General features: G+C 36.2%; 1 protein-coding gene and 1 long non-coding RNA gene across 4 annotated transcripts; both read left to right on the forward strand.

Moving 5' to 3' along the window:
• Positions 1 to 4,006: 4,006 nt before the first annotated feature.
• Positions 4,007 to 21,253, forward strand: LOC104902824 (switch 2). 2 transcript variants are annotated; one of them, XM_010690731.4, is made up of 8 exons: positions 4,017 to 4,583; positions 5,318 to 5,424; positions 12,474 to 13,392; positions 15,050 to 15,297; positions 16,231 to 16,357; positions 16,432 to 16,707; positions 16,814 to 17,039; positions 20,722 to 21,253. In XM_010690731.4, exons 1-8 carry the CDS (start codon positions 4,134 to 4,136, stop codon positions 21,021 to 21,023), a joined length of 2,655 nt encoding a protein of 884 aa, XP_010689033.2. In that variant the 5' UTR covers positions 4,017 to 4,133; the 3' UTR covers positions 21,024 to 21,253. The 2 variants fall into 2 exon arrangements, with proteins under 2 accessions (XP_057247685.1, XP_010689033.2); XM_057391702.1 differs by lacking the exon at positions 20,722 to 21,253 and having other exon boundaries at positions 4,007 to 4,583; positions 16,432 to 16,731; positions 16,814 to 16,955.
• A 2,534-nt stretch (positions 21,254 to 23,787) lies between these two features.
• LOC125493353 (uncharacterized) lies at positions 23,788 to 25,000 on the forward strand. Of its 2 annotated transcripts, none has more exons than XR_007269906.2 (2): positions 23,788 to 24,643; positions 24,733 to 25,000. It is a non-coding gene; the product is annotated as an uncharacterized LOC125493353 (long non-coding RNA). The 2 variants fall into 2 exon arrangements; XR_008967662.1 differs by having other exon boundaries at positions 24,746 to 25,000.
• The last annotated feature ends 710 nt before the right edge of the window (positions 25,001 to 25,710 follow it).

The following is a 25,710-nucleotide window of genomic DNA, read 5'->3' on the forward strand; positions in this document are numbered from 1 at the left end:
CAGTTTGTCAAGGTTAAAGAGTACGTTCGCTACTTGAGTCGACATGGTTAGGATGAGTGGCATTATTACCTTTCTAAACACATGAGAGTGTGAGTGGGAAGGGTTATTATGGTTGGGATGGTGAGTGATCGGGCACATTTTTGCCTGCCACAAAAATGGTAAGAGGAGTGACACCCTACTGAGAGCCTTCTCGAGATTTGTATGTCATCTAAGGCAGCTGCATTTGATTGCTTATTTGGGCGATGGGTAAATAGAGTAATCTGAACAGTTGAACTTGAATTGTGCCTGCTTGAATGATTTATGAGCTTTATAAAAGATTTTGATCTCTGTTTTCATATATAAAGGGTGAAGCAATCATATTCATGTTCATGTCTTGTTTGCTTGAGGACAAGCAAAGGTTTAACTTGGGGGAGTTTGATATGTCACAATTATATATAGTTTTTAGATGCATTTGATTGCATTTGGAACTCTCTTTAGAGCATTTAGGTGCATAATGGAATGAATTACGTAAGTTGTGCTCTACTACTCCCCGTTTGCGTGTTTTGATCATTTTCAGGTTACTTTGATGCAAATTGATTATGATTACCTAAGATCAAGCCTATTAATCATTGAAGATGAAGATATCTTGCACAAGGATCACAATGCATCATTTCGGGACAATTTCGAGTTAGAATGAAGCAAAGAGTTGGTGAAAGAAGTGTCAAAACTGACACCTGTTCACTATTTTGGCCATAACTTTTATATACAATTGATAATCAAAAATTCCAGTTGGGTTGGAAACTAGACTTCAAGGGCTTTCCAATGATAGGTCACACGCCCCAATCCGACATCTGGTTCGAGAGATACAGCCTTCACAAGTTGACGCAAAATCACTGTTTTTTCCGCCCGGTCGACCGGGCGGTTTTTGCCCGACCGGGCGAAATCAATTTTTCACCAAAATGCAAGGAATGTTAGCCCGGTCAACCGGGCGAGAAAAGATCCAAAATCGCTTGCGCGCCCGACCGGGCGGGGTCGACCGGACGGATTTGCTTTTTTGTCGTAAGTTGTGAATCACCGTCGCCCGACCGGGCGGATTTCGCCCGGTCGACCGGGCGGTTCTCGGACGCGTTTTTTGGTTTTTTAGCCGGTTTTGTAAAGAGTATAAATAGGTTTTTAATATTTTCGTTAGACTATCTCATATATTACGTTTTTAGGGCCAAAACACTTAGTTATTCTCTCTATTTTGTTGAACTTTTACATTGGAAGATTATATAGATCGTCGATTTCCTTTTCCATCGTTCTTCAATCATTTGGTATTCTTCTCTACTTAGTTTAATTTATGAATTCTTTTACTTTGATTATGTTATTGCGTTTAATATCATCATGAGTGAGTAGTCTATTTCTAGGGTTTAGAGAGGGAAGCCATGTTTATACCTTTTTGATTGTAGTTTGATGTTCTTCAATAATTGGATTGAATTAGAATAATTCCTATTGATTTGTTATACTTGTTTAATTCATGTAATTGCGCAATATCATGAGTTATGTTTAGCTAATAAGAATTAGAATCGAAAGATCATATTCATTAGAGGCTTTATTACAATAGGTAGATTTGATTATGTTGAGCGACCGTACTGGCATATGTTAATCTAGGAGTTGTTAATGCCTGACCAAGGATTAACGATACTTCATTTATTTGAACCTCAATCCAAGTGTTGTTGAACTATATTATATTGATTAAACTGGTATAATAAGCATGGTGGACCGATCGATTGCCCTAGGTTTTTAATTATTTGATAAATTCCCATTTTTCTGCGTTCTAGTTTGTCTAGTTTAGTTATTAATTCCTCAATTATTTTTCCTCTCTGGAATTAGTTAGATAATTGAACATAAATCTGTAGAACTCCTCTCCCTGTGGATCGACCCGTATTTGCCAGTTTCTGCCAAACAGACACCGTGCACTTGCGGTATATTTTAAAACACATCATACTCGGACAAATAACCCAAATACTAAACGGTGTAAAACCAGTTGGATACAAATGGGTATTCCTAAGAAAACGAAATGAGAAAATGAGGTTACTAGATATAAGGCAAGGCTAGTAGCCCAAGGTTTCTCGCAAATGCTAGGGATTGATTATGATGAGACATATTCTCCAATAGCTGATGCATCTACACTAAGATTTCTGGTAAGTTTATCAGTTTCGAGAGGATTGCAAATGAGGTTGATGGATGCAGTGACTACATATTTGTATGGCTCACTTGACATAGATATTTATATGAAAGTTCCTCATGGACTAAAACTACCTATTGAAAGAATGTGTTAAAATAATATGGAAGAATGTGGTATAAGTCTTATTGAATATGGTATAATTGTCTTAGTGAATACCTATTGAAAGAAGGATTCAAAAATAATCAAATTAGTCGTCCTGTATTCATTACGCGATCTAAATGAGGATTCACCATAATTATTGCCTACGTCGATGATTTGAATATTATTGGAACTCCTAGAGAACTTGAACTGACTGCAAAGTACTTAATGAAAGAGTTTGAGATGAAAGATCTCGGGAGGACAAAATTTTGCCTTTGCTTGCAAATGCAACATTTGCGAAATGAGATTTTTGTTCATTAATCAAACTATACAAAAAAAAATTCTGAAACGTTTTTTCATGGAGAAAGCTCACCCAATAAACTCTCCAATGATAGTGCGTTCCCTGACTGTGAAAGATGACCCATTCAGACCACGAGAAGAACACTAAGAAATTCTTGGTCCTAAAGTACCATATTTGAGTATGATTGGTGCCTTGATGTACTTGGCTAACAATACTCATGAAATAGCTTTTTTAGTAAACTTGTTAGCTAGATACAGTAATGCACCAGCAAAGAGACATTAGAATGGAGTTAGACACTTATTACATTATCTTTGAGGAACACATGACCTTGGATTATTGTATCAGTCGAAACCAAATGCGTCACTTATTTGTTATGCATATGCTGGGTACCTATCAGACCCACAAAAGGCTAAGTCTCAATCTGGATATCTATTCACTTATGGAGGTACTGCAATATCTTAGCTTAAAAATCCATGAAGCAGACTTTGACTGCTAAATCATAAAATCATGCAGAACTAATTGCTCTTTAAGGAGCTGGACGGGAATGTGTATGACTAAGGTCAATAATCAAGAATATCCTAGAAGAGTGAGGAATGAAAACAATAACAACAAATCCAACTATCATCTACAAAGACTATATTGCATGTATCACCCAAGTAAGCGAAGGGTACATCAAAGGAGACAAAACTAAACATTTATTACTAAAGCTCTTCTTCACTCATGACCTCCAAAAGGAAAGGACGATAAACATCCAACAGATCCAATCATGTGAGAATCTTACAGATTCATTTACCAAATCCCTTCAGCGACATTTTTTGAAGAATTAGTCCGAAAAATTAGAATGCGTCATCTTCTCGCAAATATATGCTAAATTCATGGGGAGTTATATATGGGCTATACTATTTTTTCCTTCGATCAGGTTTTTGTCCCACTAGATTTTTCCTGACAAGGTTTTTAATGAGGCTGTAATTTTAAGCATATTAGGATACAGAGTAGTTGTACTGTTTTTCCCTAATTATGGATTTTTCCTAGTGAATTTTTCCTAACAAGGTTTTTAACGAGACATCTAATATCCTATTAAAGATAGGCAATTAAGGGGGAGTGTTATGAAGTCAAAAAGTGAATGCCATGCATTTCATGTATGACAAGTTTGTTCCTAAACCTATATGTTAGGGTAATGTACCTATTCAGAATAGTTCTTGTAGTATAAATATGACATTTGCCATAAGTAGCAAAGCACACAACGGGAAGAAATCAACCATTTGTCTACTGTCTTTCATTGTATGATCTTTCTATTTCCTTTTGATTCACAACAGTTGGGATAATTTTTTTCTTCTTATTCATAGTTAAGGAATATGGTTGGTAAAAGATTAGGAGGAGATAGTTTTTATAGGAAGAAAATCAAAATGAGAGTAGGATGAGTTTTTTTTTTAAAAAAGATTGTAAGTAATGATGCATTTGCAAGTTGCAATGTTGGCACAATTTTCGTTCCCCATTAATTGAAAAACAGTTGCTCAAAACACAGCACTTCCTTTCACATCAGATACCATGTCGTTGAACACTTTGAAAGAAACTCTAAAACACTGTTCCAACGTTCCAATTCCACCCACTACTTCTTCTTCAACAATCTCTGATCCCATCAATTTTAACCCTTCTCAAAAACCCCGAAGAATTCCCCCCAAAATTTCCATTTCTCAGCAACTTCTTCGCCTACAACACCCTTTCTCACCTCCACTCAAGTTGCGCTCCAATAATCCACCCCAGCAACAACAACAGCAGCGTCCCAGAGACGGCGAATACCGCACGAATGAATTACTGAAGGAAGAAACAAACCGAAGTTTTAGAGATGAAGATGGTGAAGATGAAAAGAAAGAGGAAGAGGACGAGATTAAACAACGAGGGTTTGTGAAACCCAGATTGGATGTTTTTCAATTGGGTGAAACTGGGCCTTATGTGCCGCTTGTTTTGTCGTCTCCCGGTGAAATTCCGGTGATTCAGGTGATTGGTTACTTAATTACCTTGTTTTTTTTCAAAATTTTGTATTGTTGTTTGTTAGGGTTTCTTAAGTGTAAGCACTACACAAACATCTAAATACTTGTTACTGTTTTTTCAGGACACATTATGTCTATTTATATAAAGATAATGGACTGTAATGAATTGATGATGGGAAGGCTACTTTAGGCAGAAGCATCATGACTCAGTTAGTAGTAACTTGAGGAGGAACCTAAGATAGTTAGTTAGAGGAGAGATAGAGAAAGGGAATTATAATCCAACAAATAGAGCATTTTTGTGGGAGATATAAACTATGCTGAAAATTGTTACACAGTTTAGTTTGATATATGGGAGAGAACAAGCCCTCAGTTAGTAGTAACTTGAGGAGGAACCTAAGATAGTTAGTTAGAGGAGAGATAGAGAAAGGGAATTATAATCCAACAAATAGAGCATTTTTGTGGGAGATATAAACTATGCTGAAAATTGTTACACAGTTTAGTTTGATATATGGGAGAGAACAAGCCCCTCAAGAGCTTGTAGTTATCACTTTATTTTAGTGATTTCCAGAAAAGTTCAATTTTATTTTCTTAATTAGTTTCTTAAATTCAGTCCAAACTATATCACTTCATTACATGGGCAGATGATGCTTCTCTTCAAAGCAAGATTTGTATTACTGATTTACTTACTGCCTACTAAATTTCTTATTTGGTTTAAATTCTAAGAAGAATATTGTGTTGCAGGTCCCTGCATCCATCAATTGTAGGCTTCTGGAGCACCAAAGGGTAGGAGTTAAATTCCTATACCAACTCTACAGAAATAACCATGGAGGCATTCTTGGAGACGACATGTGAGTGCACATATTGCTGAATACTTCACAGAATTTTTTTTTTTAGTGTTCATAAGTAATCAGACTAGTTTTAGACACTTTGTTTATTAGTAGACTATGTTTGGATAAATCGTTAATTAGTTTGAAGACTTGGCATAGAAAACTAGTCTTATATGCACGCGATGCGCGTGCGAAAACATATAAAATTCTTCATATATAACAAAGATAGATACAGTGATCTTAAATTTTTTTTGTTTAATTAAAGTAGGTACTTAGCCTTTGTTTTTTCTTATTTTATATTTTATTTTTAGGTGTCCCCCATTTCTTTGACATATATAATAGAGATTTGTAATATTTGTTGGTATTTGGGAGTATTTAGGTAATTAAGGGTGGACATCAAAGGGTCAGGAGTTCACACATAAAATAGAGATAGAAGTAATAATGCCTTTCTGCTTTAGCTTCCTTAGTAAATTATTAATGATGGTATTGTGGTACCTTGTTGCCTTAGGGTCAAGGGCCGAAGAGAACAATTTTAAGAGTAGGGGTAAGGCTGAAAGAGCCTGAACAATAAAGCTGTAAACAACTACCATTGTGTTCCCTAGGCCGAAGTCTCATTAGAGGTGTTGGGGTGACGTTATGGCCTAATATCTTGTGGGTGGAGCAGTGCCTTCTAGATAGTGTAAATCAAATAGTAATGCTTTCATTGATACCTTGTATGTCTATAGTACTATGTACTGAGTATCTTGGTGTCTTGTATGTTTTTCCGGGCCTTGTTTCCTTATAATTTTTACTGTATCATGAAGTGGACTAATCTCTGGTCGAAGGTTGTGATCTCCTCAGCTACTTTTCCACTTTTCTTTTTATTTCTCCCCCTAATCTGGTTTAGCCTAGTGTGATGAAATGATAATTTGAGCAGAAAAATAAAGGAAGAAGATGATGATTTTTGATTGATAGCAATGGAAAATAACAGAAGAAAAATATAGTTTATCAAGTTTTCGAGTGACTTGACACACTCCCAAAGGCCAAAGCTAACCTCTAAAATGATCCCTCAAATATATTCTTCATATCCTCTTCTCCCCCTACTCTCCTATATTTATAATCTACTTGCCTTATTTTCCAAGCTAACATATTAACTAGAGTATATTACTAAAATACCATTGCCCTCCTAGGCTAGTCTATTACAATACCGGCGCGCCAAACTTCCACCTTGTCCTCAAGGTGGGTCGTAAATCTTGTAATTCGCGTCATCTTCCCGTCGGCAGTGTTGTTGCAGTTTGGAACAACAAGTGGACCGAAAGGGCCTTGAAGTAGTATAGTCATAATCTGGCCTGCTCGTATGTCTCTTGAGTATACTGGAAAAATATGAAAGTGGGTATTGATTTAGGGGGTGTTTGAAGGTATTGAAACAAGAGTGGGGTTGTTTCAGTTTAGTGGGGTTGGGTTTAGGTTTTATGACATGTGTTAAGGGGTCAGGTGGAAAGGAGGTTTTGGGGTTAAAGTCAGATGGGGGCTGTGAGGTATAGGGGTTTGGACTGGGATAAGTAAAACAAAAGGAGTAATCAAATACCGGGTTAAAAATATTGTATTGGGTGGGTTCAAAGAAAATTGGGTTAGGTTGAAATGGGAATAAGGGGTGATACGAGTGTGGGCTGGGAATAGAAAAATGGCTATGGCACTGGGACTTTCTGCATAAGATCTGATTTTCAACCCAACCCATTTTATAATAAACCCACAAAACCTTTCACATCAAATATCCCTGGTTTTTGCACTCCACCAATCTCCAATCTCCAGCCCAATCACAAATGATAAGTTTGGGCCCAATTTTGGATGGCCTACTTCTAATACCAAGCTATCCACCCAATATTTGAACCCCCATTTTACATCATGAGGGACACCATTTACCAGAATGCCCTTACTAAAAGCATCTTCTTCTAGTGCCTTCTTCTACAAGCCAGCATGAATCCCAACCCTTCTTCTTCTCTCATGGTCATCTTCTTGAATTATATGCAAAGAGTCCCACTGCCATAGCCACCTTGCTTCACCACCAAAACTTTCTCCGGCAAAGAACTTTGAACCATCTCCAATATTTTTACCCGAAAAGTCTCCGGGTTCTCCGCCCGACCCGCTTGCCTCTAATCCACCTTTTATGAAACTTTTTCCCTCTTCGTTCTGGCCACCGCAAGAGGTGGTTCCATCACCCCGCTTACAATTCCCAGCCAAAATACCCGGACCTCCATCAGAACCACAATTTCGAGCACCTCCTCTTTCAAATGGTCCATGAGTTTGGTTTCCTACAAGTCGACCAGACCCACCACCCAACCAACTAACAGCGAACTCTCCTTGATTATCTCCAGGTCCACTTTTCTTCACATTTGCAGAATCCTCTTCCTCCGCGTCATTTTCTTCCTCGCCGGAAGCTTGAAACGCAACCATGGTGGTATGAGTTTCCTTTGTTTCCTCCACCACTTTCTCTTCCTCCACCGGAGTTGGCTGTCCCTTCCTCTCCTCCCATTCAGGTTGCTCCATTTCCACTAATAGCTTCCGAAATCCTTGTGGTTGGGATTGTAGGTGTTCTTTGAGATAAGAACTCGCTGTGGAAAATTCAGTCCTACCCTTAGCTTGAAGATGAGTTTGATTTTTCACAAGCCTTGCTAAGCTCTAGTGTGAAAACTCCAGTGTTAAAGGAAAATGCCTCATCACTTGCTCCTTCAAATCCTCCCACCGGAAGAAAGGTCGTCGGCGGTGCTCCGCTTCAAACCACCGCAACGCGTCATCCTTAAGACCAACACACGCATCCTTCAACTTCTCCCCTTCGCTAAACCAGAAAAGTTGGAAGTACTCTTCCATCTCCCAAATCCATTCATCTGGATTTCTTCCATCAAATAGAGGTAGTTGAAGCTCATACCGGATGTGTTATAATTTCTCCAGATCTGGATACCATGAAGTCAAGTTCCTCATGATTTCTGTGTACCCCTCACTGATCAGATTTCTTATCTGCTGCATTCTTCCCCTTTTTTTTTTTTTTTTTTTTTTTTGTGTGTGTGTGTGTGTGTGAGAAATCGAAAAATCAGCAACTTAACTTCCCTGAATCAAACTGCTCTGATACCATTTGTGATGAACTGATAATTTGAGCAGAAAAATAAAGGAAGAAGATGATAATTTTTGATTGATAGCAATGGATAATAACAGAAGAAAAAGATAGTTTATTAAGTTTTCGAGTGACTTGACACACTCCCAAAGCTAACCTCTTAAATGAACCCTCAAATATATTCTTCATATTCTCTTCCCCCCCTACTCTCCTATATTTATAATCTACTTGCCTTATTTTCCAAGCTAACATATTAACCAGAATATATTACTAAAATACCCTTGCCCTCCTAGGCTAGTCTATTACACCTGGTTACTCTTTTCCTCTTCCTCTTTTTTATCATCAGGGAACTGTAGTTGGTTGAGATCTACTCTGCAGATTTTAGGGTAAATAAGATGTTGAATATCTGATGTAAAGTATCCTAAATTTTATATTGTACTTGCGTGTATGGATCTAGGTGCTTAACTTTGGGTGAGAATAATTTCTAAGTTACCTTAAACTGAAATGATTAGAAAGTAATTCGGAAGCCATGCCGTTAATATCCTATAAGAAGTCACTATGCATAAGTCTGCCATTTCAATAGACCTAGTGTTGTTTTATCATCCTCAGAATCAAAGTGGAAAATAAATACAACTATAGTACTATACGATTAGTGTGGTAAAGTCAGGTGAAAGGTGATACATTAGAATAGTTCAGCTTATTGACCACGTGAAAGTGGTGTGGTTTATGGAATCTTTGATGGGAAGGGGTGGAACCAGTGGAAAATTTCTAAATTACATGAGTCGAAGTGGTGTGCTAGCATCACATAAGAATAAGTAGTTTCCTCACTCTTCCATCTCTGAAGCCACAAATCTGACATGGAACTTCTTGATTGGGATTTATAAGGTAGGCAATCCACTTGCTGCTTTTGTTTTCCACTCTTGTGTACTCATTCTTGTATGACCATCAATACGTGTAGATTGAAAACTGTTCATTTAAGTTACAAAACTGTTGGAGTATGGTCGTGTACTTGTCATTATCAGGCCTAGGAGTGCTAATGAGCCAAGGTGGCTCGCAAACTATTCGAATTCGGCTCGAGACCTTAACGAGCCGAGCCTAAGCCTACTAGAGTTTGGCTCGAAAGCTCACAAACATGTTCGATAAAATTTTAAAGTACTATTTTATGCATTGATTTTTAATCCAACTTAGCCCTTAAGTCTATTCCACTGTAAAAACATAAGGCCCATTTTCCAGCCCACTTAAATAATACCAACCAAATAAAAATTTCCAGCCCACTTAAATATACAAACCAAACAAAAATAACTATAGGAAAAAATAACAGCTTCAATTCACAGCCGTCGACTTCAACCCTAAATCTCTAATCTACGGTTCACACTTTACACACTTGATGACTGTTACTCTTCCATCATACTGCCGGCGAGCAGCGTGGTCCTTCGCGGCAAGCAGCAGCCGGCAAGTTGGATGACTAGATAGTAACTCTGATCTCCTGTTTTCCTTGTTTTTTGTTTTTCTTCTTTGTTTTTTCATCCTTTGATGTCTGACTTCCTCCTCTCTTTCCTATTTTAGTTTTCCTTTTCCTTTTATTTTTTTCCTCCTTTCATGTGACGTGGGCAAATCAAACTTTTCATATTCATCTTCATATTTTTGCTTAGAATGCAGTAGCTGCATGAACAGGTGAATTATAGAGTAGGTGTATAGGTGAATTGTTCTTAGTAAATTTCGAAAGAGTTCGCGAACTTTGTCGAGCCTAGCCGAATTTTATTTGTTTCGTGCTCGAGCCGAGCCCAGATTTCGAGCTCGATCCTTCCGCTTATTGAGTTGAGCTGAGCCTAGCCAATGATGGAAAAGGACAGGAACTAGTTTGGAGATGACTTTGACTGGTAACATTACTTTTTAAATTAGTGATTTAATTGCTCTTCTAGAAGCTCTGCAGTTTTAATTTCTAGTGACTTTGACAAAGTCATGGTTATAGAAACTGACTTTCTGACCTGGTGAAGATGTTTGTTGGCTGCTATTGATCAAATGTCCACTATGATTCTTCTATCTTGATAGAAGAGGCCGAAGTTCCTATTGGAGAGTAAGAATATAATTTTTCAAGCTTATTAAAGAAGAATATTTGGTAGTAGCTTGAGCCAAAAAAAAAAGGGTAAAGTGTCGTCTTATGATGGAGAGCTTTTCTTTTTAGTGTACAACAACCATTTTCCTGGTTGCAAATATCATACCGTACCATTGATCCACTACTTCTGACAAGGCTCGTGCTGTGCGGTGTGCACTGATAGAATGTTACGAAACCATATTAGGGGGAAGGCATATCAGGTAGTGCAATATAATTCAGTTACGAGTATCTTGAGGAGGTAGTGAGAGGTGTACTGTTATAAATAAGAGAATTATTAGGAAGGGATTGGCATGTTCAAAATTGGTAAAAAGTAGTCAGTTAGTTTTATGGGGAGAGTGCATTCCTCTCGAAAGTGTGGCTAGGTTGTATTAGGTGATTTAATCATCAATTCAATCATATCTTCACTTGTTCTTCCTAATCATCTTTCTCACTCCCATAATCTTTATTTTATGCCATTAATCTACTGTTTGTTATCTGTCATCTTTGCTAATTCACAACAAGAGTGTCATTTTTTTTTTTTAACCTTGTGTGAATTGCAAGGATACCCTGATAGTCTTATGTCTACAAAAGCAAAGATGAAAGAGGTTGCTTTGGTAGACCCTTGATTTAGTAGGCAACTTACGGGACACTATTTGACAACAAAAAAGAGACAGTTCAAAATTGTATCAAAAGTTTAATTGCCCACTTGGAAACATTTCACTGAATGAACTCAAATAATCTTTTTGATTATACTACAGGTGATTGATTGTGGTGTAGAATGATTTATCATCTTTGATGTCATGGTTGTTAGTGCTATCCTGTTGCTCAATCTAAATTACGTTTTTGTACCTCGGTTATTCCTATAACATCAAGTTAAATAAGATTAGCGAAAGTAGCATTGGATTCTTGACATCACACGAAGCATTAATTACTTCCTTCGTCTTAAAAAAATTTCCTGTATTTCTTTTTAGGCAGTCCACAAATAGATTTGTACCCCTTGGGTTATATGATGTGACCCCGCACTAACTCTCTCAGTTTCTCACACATTCGCTTTCCGTATCCCATGCCATGCGGGAACTGAACTATCCCGTTCTCTAAATGATCATGGAAGGGATGTTACAGAACTCGGCGGCAACTGTTTGTAGCAAATGCTCAGATATTTGAGCTTGCGACCATGGAAAAGACACTTCACCATTCCGTTACATAACGCCCATTATGTAACAGATTTGAACTTGCCGTTCCCCGAAATGCCGCTATGTACAGCCGCTGTAAATCACGGCCATCTCGCTGCGATGTTCGTTACGTAACACTAACTCGATGTGTTAAAACCTTTTTTCCCGTTACATCCTTGTCATAATTGCCCAAAACAGAGAAAAGGAAAACATACATTGCAGCTATAGAAAACGATGTGCACACACCAAAGAAGGTAGAAGAACCAAGCACGTGACATGGGCTTTCAAGTTAGTTAATGTATATGACTTGGCGTTTATTGATATGAACAATAGGACAAAATTCTCATGTATTAAGTAATTATTCATTCGCCATATATATAACCCAAGCATATGGTAGGTTTGGTCATATTATGTTGAAGGAATACTTGTTAAACTTAAAAAATGTGAAGTTGAGGCCATATTCGTTACAAGCCGCGTCCTCATCATCATAGCCAATACCGTGAACGCGACCGCATCCTCGATTTTCTTCGCTGCTTGCGACTGTAAACTGTGACAAGTCTTATGTTATAGAATCTTTTTCTTAACAAATTGTTTTGGCTTAGCATTCTTGTTTCTTTTTTATCTTATTTGCTCTTGACTATCATGCTATGTAATGTTCTTTTTAAAATTCATTTTTAACACTTTGCTCCATCATAATTTGTATGCTTGGAAATAGGGGATTGGGAAAGACCATTCAAACAATTGCCTTCTTAGCTGCTGTGTTTGGAAAAGATGGAGAATCCAGCAAGTCTACAGCTTCAGAGAGAAATCAGAAGGGTCCTGTGTTGATAATGGGTCCAGCATCAGTTCTAGAGAACTGGGAGAATGAATTCTCTACTTGGGCTAATTTTTCTGTTTCTATATGTCATGGTCCTAATCGTGACTTAATTCTTGATAAAGCGAAGGTTCAGGAAGTTGAGGTAATGATAACAAGTTTTGATACGTTCAGAATTTATGGAAATACCATTGCAGAGGTTGCATGGGACATTGTAATAGTTGATGAGGCACATCGGCTGAAAAATGAGAAGTCAAAACTATATACTGCATGCCTCAGCATAAAAACTAAGACAAGGTTCGGTCTAACGGGGACGGTAATGCAGAATAAAATTATGGAGCTTTTCAATTTATTTGACTGGGTTGTACCAGGGTCTTTGGGTACACGAGAACATTTCCGTGATTTTTATGATGATCCTCTCAAACTTGGACAGAGGTCCAGTGCTCATGAAAGGTTTGTCCAGATTGCTGATGAGCGTAAACAGCATCTTGTTGCACTTCTTAGCAGATACTTATTAAGGAGGACAAAGGAGGAGACCATTGGGAATCTTATGTTGGGAAAAGAAGATAATATTGTTTTTTGTGAATTGAGTGAATTGCAGAAACGAGCCTACAAGAGGATGTTGCAGCAACCAGAGATCCAATGCCTTATAAACAAGGACCTCCCTTGCTCATGTGGAAGCCCGCTCACTCAAGGGGAATGTCATAACAGGATAGTACCTGATGGAATCATATGGAAATATCTTCATAAAGATAGCCCTGATGGCTGTAATTGGTGCCCCATTTGCGTTATTCTTCCCTGCATTCTCAAGCTTCAGCAGGTTAAATTTCTAAATTTTTGTGTATATCATGGAATTTTTGGCATGTGCTTGTTTCCCAACTCCACCAATTCCCTCCAAGACAAAGAAATTTAGAAAAAGAATGTTTTTATTTTTCAATGCCTTATAATTATGCAATTATGCTTGCAAGTTTGGATACTATTGGAGTTTAATTTTCTAGGTTTTTATTATTTCACTCTACTTCATTTGTTGTTTTTAGGGCTAAAATTATCGAAGATAATCTTTTTTGAATTAATGTAGACTACAGCCTATGTTTCCTGGACACAATTAAGCACACCATTCATCTCCAAAGTACGAAATCTGAGCTAGACACCCAGCTTGCACTTGAACAGAGTGGGATGATTTGTGGGTAACTAGGTAAGTTGAGTTGTTTGGGCAATTGGTGCTTTAGTGATCTTCTGCAGAGACAATTGGCCATTCTTGTTTGGGTACTCGATGATTCCCTGACTCTCCTCTCTCTTGTATGGGGCAGCTAGGTGTCCTTTTGTCTCTCCTTTCCTTCCTCTCATTTTGAGTCTGCTGATTTGAGGTAGAGGGATATTTGGATCAGCAGTTCGGATCTGAGTTCTGTCCAGAGTGATAATTTAATTTAGACTCAATGTTTCAGTACAAATAAAATATTAGGAGACCCTTCTCTGACTGGATGTTATTTTCTTTCTTATTATTGGTGGATATTAATAAAACAATTAAACATAAAGGAGTTAGAGAAGTCTGCTTTTAAGATTCTTCACAAGTATATCAGACCACACTATCTACTAAACTCTCGACCTTCTTTAACATATACCCGTGATCCATTTACCTATAGCATGAAAATTGTCTTCTTGCTAACCTATCACCGCCAAGGCCCCAACCCCCTCGCCATTTCCTTCTGCATTAGTACGATAGACTTGGGCATCACTTTGTCAAACTTCTCCTGATATCTACTACAAATCATACATTCTTCCTTGAAACTAGAATTTGAGCTTATCTTGCTTGGGTTGCTGTGACTTGGCTCCCTACTCGCATATGTCTGATTACCATATTATTGTTTTCCTCTCACTCCAATCTACAAGGTTGCTGCTCCCAGCCTCCCACTGCCAGAGCTTATTGATCAGAATAAAGGTGAAATGGTTAGGGATTTTGGGGGCCTTTGTTTTCTACCTCACTGTAAAAGTTGGTTTTTTATGTTTTTGGAGAATGCCAGTCAAAAACAATATGAAGTGGATTCTCCTTGTCAGTGAAGTCGTTGCATTAAAGATATGACTCCTACCTAATCTGGTACTTTTGTTCTTACTAGTGTCGAATATGTTCAAGCTAAATGAAGAGCAACCTTCTGGATTCTTTATTGCTTCAATGTCCCCCTATCTGCTTCACTTACCAGCTTCTAAATGCTCAATATTGACAATATGGGTTACTGTGTCATTTTACTGTATTATGCAAGTTTTATCACTACAAATTCTTCTGATTCTGAATGGTTCTTAGGAGTTCCAAGTACTGGAGCATTTTAGCTCTTTCAAGAGTCGATGAGACTTTATAATGAATTTAATAATGAATTGAATAATGAATGTATATGGGAAAATTTTCTTTTTTCATGTTTGACAATCAAGCTTGACCAAAAAAATTTGTTCCTTGTATTTGATTCTGGTGCTGTCTGTGGCAGATAAGCAATCATCTGGAGCTTATTAAGCCAAACCCAAAAGATGACCAGGAGAAACAAAAGAAGGATGCTGACTTGGCCAAAGAAGTTTTTGGTTTTGATATCGATTTGGTAGGTGGGGGTACTCAAAATGAAAACTTTATGGGCCTTAGTGATGCCAAGGATTGTGGGAAAATGAGAGCCCTTGAAAGACTGATGGCATCATGGCTGTCGCACGGTGACAAAGTTCTTTTGTTCAGTCATTCTGTCAGGTTGGATCAATATCTTGATAATTATCATGCTTGTCCCTTTGTTATTTTCTGCTTCCTCAATGCTATACTTAGTTGCTTAACTATAGTGATCTTTGGAGTCTTTCCGAGTTTCATTGCACCTTATTGTCCCTTGCATCTGGTTTTATTACTATAGTTTCTATCAGGCCTAGGTTCATGGTTTAATTATTTTGTGCTCTGTTGTGGAGAGTGTGAATTGATCTTGTATAATTAAAGGTTAAACTGGAAAATCTTGAAAGTGTAAGTCTGATATCATTTTCTCGTGGAGATGCACACACTACTCAATATTATATAGAAAAATTTGCCAAGAAATACCTTGTAAATATCTCTTTTTTGCGCACAAAGCTACCTTATAATTTCTTTTAGTCATGGTACCTCTACAACTAATGGTTCCCTTCCAAATTTTTCTCTATGGCCCTCTGAAAACCAAGTTGTCTCCTTTGTTCTGTATCCCCCCCCCCCCCCCCATGTCAATTACCTACCCTGTCTATTATCATTCAACCCTCTCCACACATCAAAAACTCTATATAACTCATTCTTCACACTCTCTGTCTTTCTCTGCAAATGAATTGCTTCTTTAAACTAAACGCACATCAATTGGTAAAACACAATTGCACTTAGTTAGCAACGAGAATGAAGAGTGGGAGCTGGTAGTTTTACGGAAAAAAAAAAATCATATTTATATGGTTGTTTCCTACCAAATTTCTTTTTACATGTGATTTATTTATACCTTGTTATGTTGTGTCTTGACTGGTTATGTTAAAGCTGCTTGAATGCACCCATTAGAGAGCGATCACATTGGGTGAGGCAGTACTGATGTGGTTTTTGTTGCTGAAGTTGTTATGTATTGAAGTTGGATAAGTTCATTTTGATGCTTGTTCTGGCTTTTAATTCGTATATTGATCATTTTGGCAGGATGCTAGATATCCTGGAAAAGTTTCTTACGCGCAAAGGTTATTCCTTTTTAAGACTCGATGGGTCTACGCCGACAGGATCGCGCCAGTCTCTTGTTAATGACTTCAACTCAAGTCCCAGCAAGCAGGTACTAAATGAAATTATTGACCTGCAAAAGCTAGTTATCGCTGCGGAAATTTAACCTGCTAAATGTCCTTGTAGGTCTTTCTTGTTTCAACTCGAGCTGGTGGACTTGGGTTAAATCTAGTAAGCGCTAATCGTGTAGTGATATTTGATCCAAACTGGAACCCATCACATGATCTGCAGGCCCAAGATAGATCATTTCGTTTGGGCCAGAAGAGGCATGTAACCGTTTTCCGTCTTATTGCTGCTGGCTCTCTTGAGGAATTAGTATATACTCGTCAAGTGTACAAACAACAGTTATCAAACATTGCTGTTTCTGGGAAGATGGAAAAGCGGTATTTTGAAGGCGTTCAGGTGGAGAAAAATTCACATTAACTTGTAAATATACAGCCTCTTTTTTGGTTTTTCCCGATCCCTGAAGCCAAATTATCACTGTGTTCATTGCTTTCCCCTTCTTCAGGACAACAAACAATTTCAGGGTGAGCTTTTTGGAATAGGTAATCTGTTTCGAGATCTTTCTGACAAATTGTTCACCAGTGACATAATTGAATTGCATGACAAGCATGGACATGAATCTATGGATCCAAAGAACGTGAATAATCTTGGGGTACATTTTGTCCCACCAACAAAAGCAAGTGGATCTTCTGTGTTAAAATCTAAAAAGCCACCACTGCTTGAAGAGTTGGGTAAGTCTTTCACATTTTGTATACACTTCTTATATTTAGATATTGCATGTTGTAGGCATATTTGAATAAGCTATCTACATGGTGTAAGTAGGGGGTTCATCGGTTCAAGAGTGAATCAGAACAAATTGGAGACCACTAAAGTTCCATATTAAAGAACATCGGACTGGTAAAATTCCAATAAACGTTATAGTTTGGTATATTAGTGTATTCAATTCGCTGCTTGGAAACTATAAATAACATAAACTTCGTCCGTTTTTTTTCAAGAGGAACAGAGATTAAATGCATATTAGGTTGCGTTTGGATACCCATATTTCATTTCAAACAGTACATTTCAATTTCGGAATTCCAATTTCCGGAATTCAATTCCAAGTCTAGTGTTTGGGTCCTTTGGGAAACTTAAGAATTTCAAATTTGGAATTTCAAATTCCAATAAGTTATTTGGGAATTCATAGAATTTCAAATGTTGAATTTCAAATTCAAATACTGTTTGGCAAACCAAGTTAAAGTTTGGAATTGTAATTCGATCCTACAACCAACAAAATAGAACTACTAATCACTAATAAATAATAAAATCCAGTCTAACTTTTGCTCCTCCGGTAGATGTTTTAACATATCGAACTCATTCACCGGCCCATTCATAAACCTCTTGACAGCTTGAAGCACCTGTTGACCCGAAAGCCCAAGAACGCTAGATTGCAGTTGTAAGCAACATCAGTATGTAAGAGCTCTATGCAGAAGCTGGTGTAGGAGTCCTCAGCTCATTGAAGATGAGGTTAGCTTAAAAGGAATGTCTCAAGGACTTTAAACGACGATTCAAACCCTGAATCAGAGAACCAAAATTAGATATAGTCTACTTCCCCAAGTCAGATTTTCGCCACAAGCTGACAAGAAGAGCAGTAAAATGAAGATCTAATCACCACTATTCCAAGGTTCTCTAATGGACTAATTAAGGAGTGTCCGCTTTTAGCATCTCTACAAAGTACAAACACCTGTAGGTTGTAGTCTTAACATTGTAACAGAGGACAGATTTATGCATCTAGTAGCTGTTATTCATACCAGATAAAAGTTGCAACCTTAAAACCTATTCAAACAGAACATATCATGTAAATTGCAGATGATGCAAAACCACATAATAACATATAGTTGATGAATAACAGATGATGCACTTCCAAAACCATTAGGTACCTGCCAATATCATAAAAGCTTAATTTAAACAACCTAAGAAAGGGGGAAAAAATTGATCCTACACCCAAGAACATGATGTGCATCATTCACTCCAGATCACATCACATACTTGTGAAGTAAAAGAATCAATAGTTTCAAAATTAAATTATCATCTCGTCTTTATAAATATATACAGTTCACAATAGGAAAATATAAAGACGATATTACTACATTATTGATAAAACTAAAACATGCGGGCATGATGAAAAGAACATTCATCAAATACATGTTGCAAATTGCAACCTCATGCTCCTAGGTGCATAATTTTAGTCGGATTATTCGTGATCGATTTTGCGTTAGGAAAACATCTAACTTGTACTGTTGCCTATTTTAAAGATCTACATACATCACCACCAGAACTTTTAAGACGTTTAACAATTGGAAGCAACAAAGCACACACAAAGTGAATGAGTGATCACCAATCGAAGACAGTGATAGGAAGTAGGAACCCACAAACACAAGAAAATATCTCATACCCTTTGAGGTGTAATGTGATGAAATCATGAAATCTGTATCATTAGTGACTACTGTAGCACTAACAAACTTCTTCTATCATTAGTGACTACTGTAGCACTAACAAAAAATTGTCAATGTCAACATTCCATGGCAGACATAAAAATTTAGCTTCTCCACATGTCTATAAACTTGCTCTACAGAGAGATGATGCATAAGCCATATACTCAATTACAATTGCAAAGACTAAAAAAACCCTAATTAATCGCAAGATATAAATAAATAATATATAGAATCGAAATTTCAATCAATTACACATTCTAACCTAAAACAATATTTATAACTCAACCATAAACAATCTCGCAGCAAATTCATGGTAAAAAAATCAAGAATTGAGAAAACAACCTTAAAAATAAGATTTCGCAATGTAGGAGGAGAGAGAAAGCTCGCGATGTGTTGAGAGAGAGAAAGCTTGAGGGAGACAATCAAAACGAGAAAACCGAAGAACCGTGAAACCAGACAACGAGGAGAGAGAAAGCTCGAAAAATCTCCAATGGAAGAGAGAGAAAATGAGTAACGAGTTTTATCGTGATGTTTTGAGGATGAAGAGTGAGGTTTGGATTTCAAATGACAGTAATTTACTATGGATTTCAAATGATATGGGCTGAGGTATATTTAATATGTGTAGGTAATTGGGCCCAAATCCAATTCCAAATACTTTAAATTGCCAAACATGTAAATTGGCCCAATTACAGCATTTCAAATGAAATGTTTGTATCCAAACAGGCCATTATCGCATTCAAGAAGCATAGGGAAATTTAATCAAATTATTAGTTGATTAAACCACCAAGACTGACAATCTTTCACTGCCACCACCACCATCACTAACTAACCACCAAACACCTTCACCACTACTATCTTTCACCGCCAACCCGTTCCGCACCATACCATTGTTCAAGAATAACCAAATTCAACAAAAATTCACCAAAATTGGAACAAAAGAAATGGTGAGAGAGGGACACATATTTCAAATTAGAAAAGAGCAATGTTATAGAAAAAAAAAGAACAATGTTATAGAAAAAAATTGAACAAAAGAGACCAAAAAATTTGTATATCTACTAGGATTTCATTTTAACAAACCAAACTTGAATATTATGAAATGAAAAAAAAAATACTCTCGTTTCGGTCTAAACTTTACCGGAGCTTTTGGCTCAATCTTCTACACAACCAGCCAACCTATCAACACGTTTTTTTCTGTAGGTTTTTCCGACTATGGTGGTGGTTTTTGGTAGTAGTTTTGGTGGATATGGTGGTGGTTTATGTGGATGGTGATAGATGGTGGTGAACAAATAATTTGATGCCACCACTTGGTATTGTCACCTAGTTTCTGCCTCTTATAGAAAAATTCATCTGAGACTATTCCTAACCTAGATATTTCTTCTTAATTTCTGAGCTTGTTTAGTAAAGCTGTGTCTAAAGGCTGCGCTCAAGTTTTTTTTGTCATGAGGTTACTGATGTATATTAGTGAAGAGTTGGCATTTGTTGTTGGCTTCAATACGAGGAGAAAACATAATTTTTGATTCTCAAATCTCAATCAGGGGTCATACTAAATTTAAACACAATTTTTGTTAAAAGTGTCGCATATGTTACTCGGACATGGGTACTTCTGTCGGATGGAGCCATATTGGTGCATGTAAGTACCAGATTTGGTTATTTTATGAAAAATTTCCAGAAATTGGGTCCAAATTGACGGTCAACTCTGAGGCCTCCATACTATGTCGGTTGTCAAGGACCTGTGAAGTGTGAAGGGTATTTGGGTGAAATTAAGGGTCAAGATTAACATAGTGTATTAGTTTTGCATTTGCGGCATTGAAGAACAAGGATGTTTTTTCAGCGGATATATTGATCTAGCTATTCTTTCAAGGAGGTTAATGTGAACTGCAGATCCATGCCCCCCTTGTATTTACTATGTAGGATATCAATTACAAGTTCATCTTTGTTGCAGGTATCTTGTATTCGCATCGCAACGAACACATAGTTAACTTTGGAACTGGAACTAGTCTCATTAAAACTGACGGGGTATCTCCCTGTAATGATTTGAAGGAGCCTCATATCCATCCTATAGAAGCCAAAGATTTGGGCAGTGGTTCACAGAAGAAGTCTTCACCTAGAGAAAATAAAAGGAGGCAATTTAGTCTAATTGCTCAGTTCATGGGTATGACAGAAATTAAATTCAGTAGGTGGGTAATATCCGCTGCTCCTTTTGATCGAGAGGAAGTGCTTCGTGACTACAAGAGGAGAAAGTAGAAGATATCCAGTGTTTGATTCCAATCTGCATATTTCTCTAATTAATATTACAGTTGTGTATATATTGTGCATAATTTTTGCTAAACATACTATCTTCTGCTACTTGTGTACATAATTCTTTTTCTACAAGAATTGTTTACATAAATTCATCCAATGTATATAACAAAAACTAGTTTTTATACTCCGTGTAAAAATGCACTGGAAGTTTTATGTAGTTATGTTTTGGTATATGTTTTCATCAAATCAAATTATATAGATTTTAAAATGCTGAATTGGTGCACTGCATATAAACAAAAGATCAATAAGAGTGAACGTAATTAGTTATCATGCATCCACATTACGCCCATTGAGTCCATGCATTCATTAGGGTCTATCTTAGGTTCATTTATGTCTAGTTCATGTCAAAATCTAAGTCCATTTGCATCATTATGTGAATTCTAGTGTACGTCAATCCAAGTCCAAGTCTAATCACAATCCATTTCAATCTAAGTTTAAACCTAATTCATTTTCAATGTCAAGTTCATGTACATCTCAAAGTCTAACGTCAAGCCAATATAGGACTAAGTTTAAAGTGAGGTCCATATAAGGTCCAACTACATCCTAAGTCTAGTCAAGTCTAATTCTAAACCCATATATAGTGGTGTCAAAACAGGTTCTCGAACAGGTTCTGGGTATACCCACGGTGAACCAGGTCAAACCCGGACAAGTCAGAATTCTGATTGTTAGTGCCCTAGATCAAGATTGGTCAGGTTTTGTTCAACTGGGTCGAACACATTTGAATCATTGGATTCCCGAGTGCCGGACAGGTCCGAGCGTTCCATTTACAAGTCGATCAATTCCCGGATATGATCACTCATTGACATTTTTTTGCCGGGTTTGCACAGGTCGTATTTAGGTTTCATGTACGGTTGCGTTAAGTCAAATGCACTCGGGTTGAATTAGTAATGACCTTAGTTCGATCATTGTGAAACACGGGTCCATTCACTATTGAACGTCAATTCCAACTTCGGGTAACTCCTGATCGGGCCATCTTGATTTTGTTATGGATTTTGTAAACGAATCATATTAATAAAAGTATTAAGATCGACATATATATACTATGTGTGTGTGCGATAACTATATTGATTACCGTGATGTTTAGTGTATTCTCTTAGTCAACTCTTATTTCGAATAATCAAATGTGTAAAACCCCTCTAATGAGTAAAGGAGTAGAACGACTTTTCATATGTTTTTAATATTATATATTATAACCAACGACAATAATAACGAGTAGACGATCAATTCCAAACTTGATATAAATGATATATTATTATAAGCATTATGATTGATGTATAAGTTTGTAAATAGCTATGATGGTAATGAGAATAATATATAATACTAATAAGCATAAAGCGACAATGATAATAGGTAAAAATACAAATAATAACAGTTCTAGTAACAAGGCTAACAATAGCAATAGTAATACAAATAAAAACAGGAATACTAACAATAACAATAACAATATGAATACTAATATGTTGAATCATTTTAAAATAATATTGATATCAAAATAATTGTAAAACCAATCTAATACTCTATTGATTATAAATTAGTAAAACGACTCTTAATATGTTATAATACTATAATAAATGACAATCATACATTCATATGTTTACAACGACGGCTCATATGAGGCCTAAATATATAATGAATGTATCAATATAGATTATAAGCTAATTTAAGAGAATAGTACACTATTTTATCTAATTCAAGATAATAGTACACTATTTTATCTAATTCAAGATAATAGTACACTATTTTAGATAGTAGTCTTTATTATGTTAAATGCATTTTGAAACCAAAACATGTATTTGGATTGAAATAAGTGATTATAACGAGTGTTCATATGTTGTACAATAATAATGATAATAAATTATACCCCCAAATCATTTTCGCTTATAAAAGCTAACTATAACTTATTTAAAACTAAAATCAATAAGTTAATTGTTGACAAGTAACAACCATAGGTAAATTAGTTAACAAGTACTTGCTAGTTACTATATAGTTGAATCAAAACAATTTATTATTAGATAAGATCAATATAATGAATGTATGAATGAAAGTTGATAGTTCCAGATAACAATATATTCCATTTAAGTTCATCATCTTTATGATGATAATATAGCAAACAATCACTATCAACTCAATAAAGTTCATATATATAAGTTATCCCGTTACATTATATGTTTACTAAATAGATGTTATAATCAAACAATTACATAATTGAGTGACATTTGCATACGTAACACTATAAGAATAATGACTTAACAAATAAATCACCATAGAGTTGTAGAGCTTGACTTAATAGGAGACATTGAATTCAATGATTTCGGGAACATAGTTTACTATAATATATAGGGAGGTTTGTTAAATTACTATTCTTTTTGCATTTTAACAAGATCTTAACCGATTAAATATTGTTGCTTGTTCACAAGATCTTGATATGAAGCATACTGCTATACTATAGTTCACGTAAATAACTATAATCAAAACATTAATTGAGTAAGTAACAGTTGTATAAGTAATTTTTCAAGAAGTTTAGTTTCATAAGTAATGACCTTAGAACAGTATAACTAGTATAACTATAAGTCTATAATCGATTAGTGTTTATGCTCTTTGTCATTCCCTAATCAATTCGCCAAAAAAATGAGACAATGAGATAATTGACACGAGCAAATTTCGGTTAAACAAATAATATAGATTATGAAAATTTTAATTATTACTTTAGATAATTATGATTATTATTTGAAAATGTTGTTGTAGAGTATGAGATTTGGGGTTTAGTTGTTGGTAGGATTATTGATTTTCTTAAGGCTAAATCCAAAACCATGTAATAGGCAAAATCTGAACCATTAGATGATTAAAATGCACATAAGAAAACAATACAAAGCACATGGATCATCAATATTAATCGTTGGATACAAACCACAAAAGAAGCTAAACCGTTGGATCGTCTTCTAACCTATCACCTTTTCCCTCATATCTCTCCAAACCCATATTTCCTGCCCAACCTCCCTTCCTAGTTCATACTTCTCTCAACTCATGTTATCATCTCAAATGTAGTATTTTTTCGTCTGTAAAGTCGAGTTTAAGATGGTGTAAATTATGGTTATATGATGAACTTTGTGCTCGTTTGCTTCTTCTGGATCTCTTTATTTCTTAGCAATTTAATTTTAAAGCTTACATTTGCATTTGCACTTGACTGATATGAGTCTCAATGCACCACAATACAAGATGTCAAGATCGAAAAAAAGACGCCAAAGCAGGGCATCAACGAGTTCAAGATGGCGCATCACCGACGGAGGCATAAGCACCGACATCTAGCGGTAGCAACGACAGAGCAGCAACATCGGACAAGAACAGGGGAGAGAGAAAATTCACAACGCACAACCGACAACGAGCAAGACCTGCCACAGCTCTGACGACCAAACGAATCGCGGCTTAGCGACTGGTGGTAGGTCCGAGGAACCACCGTAGGTAAGGGCAAACAGGGAGATGTATCGATTTTGATTTTTCTTCCCTTCCTGCTTCATTGTTGTTGCCTGCTTCATTGTTGTTGCCTGCTTCATTGTTGTTGGATGGTAAGTTACTCTTTAGCTCTCGTTAATTATGGAGTATCAACTTTGGTTTTGAGAATTTTGTCTTTCTTTATTTTTTTCTAATTTTCCAGATCTAAAGAGCAGGTTATGTAGAAGATTTGAGCTAGAAGTTGAAGAAACATCTTTCTTGCAAATTTTTAAGTGAAGAATGAAGATGCAATTTCAAGCACTGAATTGTTTTTTTCTTTTTTGCCCAAAATTTCTGTAAATTACTTTATTGTAGATTCATTATTTAATTTTCTGGATGTAAAGTTAAAAAATCAATTCAAATTTGCTGTAACTTTTAGTTCATTGTATATGCTTTAACGTTTACTTCAATAAGAATGAATTTCATATTCATATGTTGTTCTTTAGTATAGGGTTATGAGAATTTGAGATATTATTTGGTAGCAAATTTGGTAGAATATTAAATGAGATAATTTGGTAGAAAAAATGGGGAAATTTTGGTAGAATACTAAAGTGGATTATAAATTTGGAGTAAAACCATATATTTTTTAATATTATTTGAAAATGAGGACATTGGGTAATTAAATGAAAATATAAACAAGTACATGATATTCAAAATTCTTAAATTAAATATAATTTTTATTTTTATTTATTTAATTATTAAATATAATAAGTTTTATAAATTAACATATTTAAATGATTTTGTAGATATAAAAAAATTTATTGAATTTTAATAATATCTTGTTGATTACGGACGGGTTCGGGTTTGAGAGCAGGTCTGTCTGAACAGGTCAGGATATAATCTTGTCGGGTGACGGTCAGGTCTGGGTAATACCAGGTCAGGTTTCGGTCAGGTTTGGGGATTGACCCTCACAGGTCGAACCAGGTTCAAGTCAAGTCAGAATCAGGTTGACCCAGCGGTCAGATCTGTTTCTGACACCACTACCCATATAGGACAAAGTCCAAATTCTAAAACTCTAAACCTCTTTGCTAGCACTTCTTAAAAACCACATAGGCAAATCCTGAGATTAGCGAACCTACCCACCCTTTAAGACCATAATGACACCTTTTAGACCTAGCAAAACTAGTCATCCCTAAGACCA

The sequence above is a fragment of the Beta vulgaris genome, chromosome 9, assembly GCF_026745355.1.
Source record: "Beta vulgaris subsp. vulgaris cultivar EL10 chromosome 9, EL10.2, whole genome shotgun sequence".
Lineage (NCBI taxonomy): Eukaryota > Viridiplantae > Streptophyta > Magnoliopsida > Caryophyllales > Amaranthaceae > Beta > Beta vulgaris.

Coding starts and splice junctions, on each gene's coding strand:
- LOC104902824 (XM_010690731.4), top strand. CDS start 4,134: ATGTCGTTGAACACTTTGAAAGAAACTCTAAAACACTGTTCCAACGTT. Junction 13,393..15,049: donor GCATTCTCAAGCTTCAGCAG/GTTAAATTTCTA, acceptor TGTCTGTGGCAG/ATAAGCAATCATCTGGAGCT. Junction 16,708..16,813: donor GGTATTTTGAAGGCGTTCAG/GTGGAGAAAAAT, acceptor CCCCTTCTTCAG/GACAACAAACAATTTCAGGG.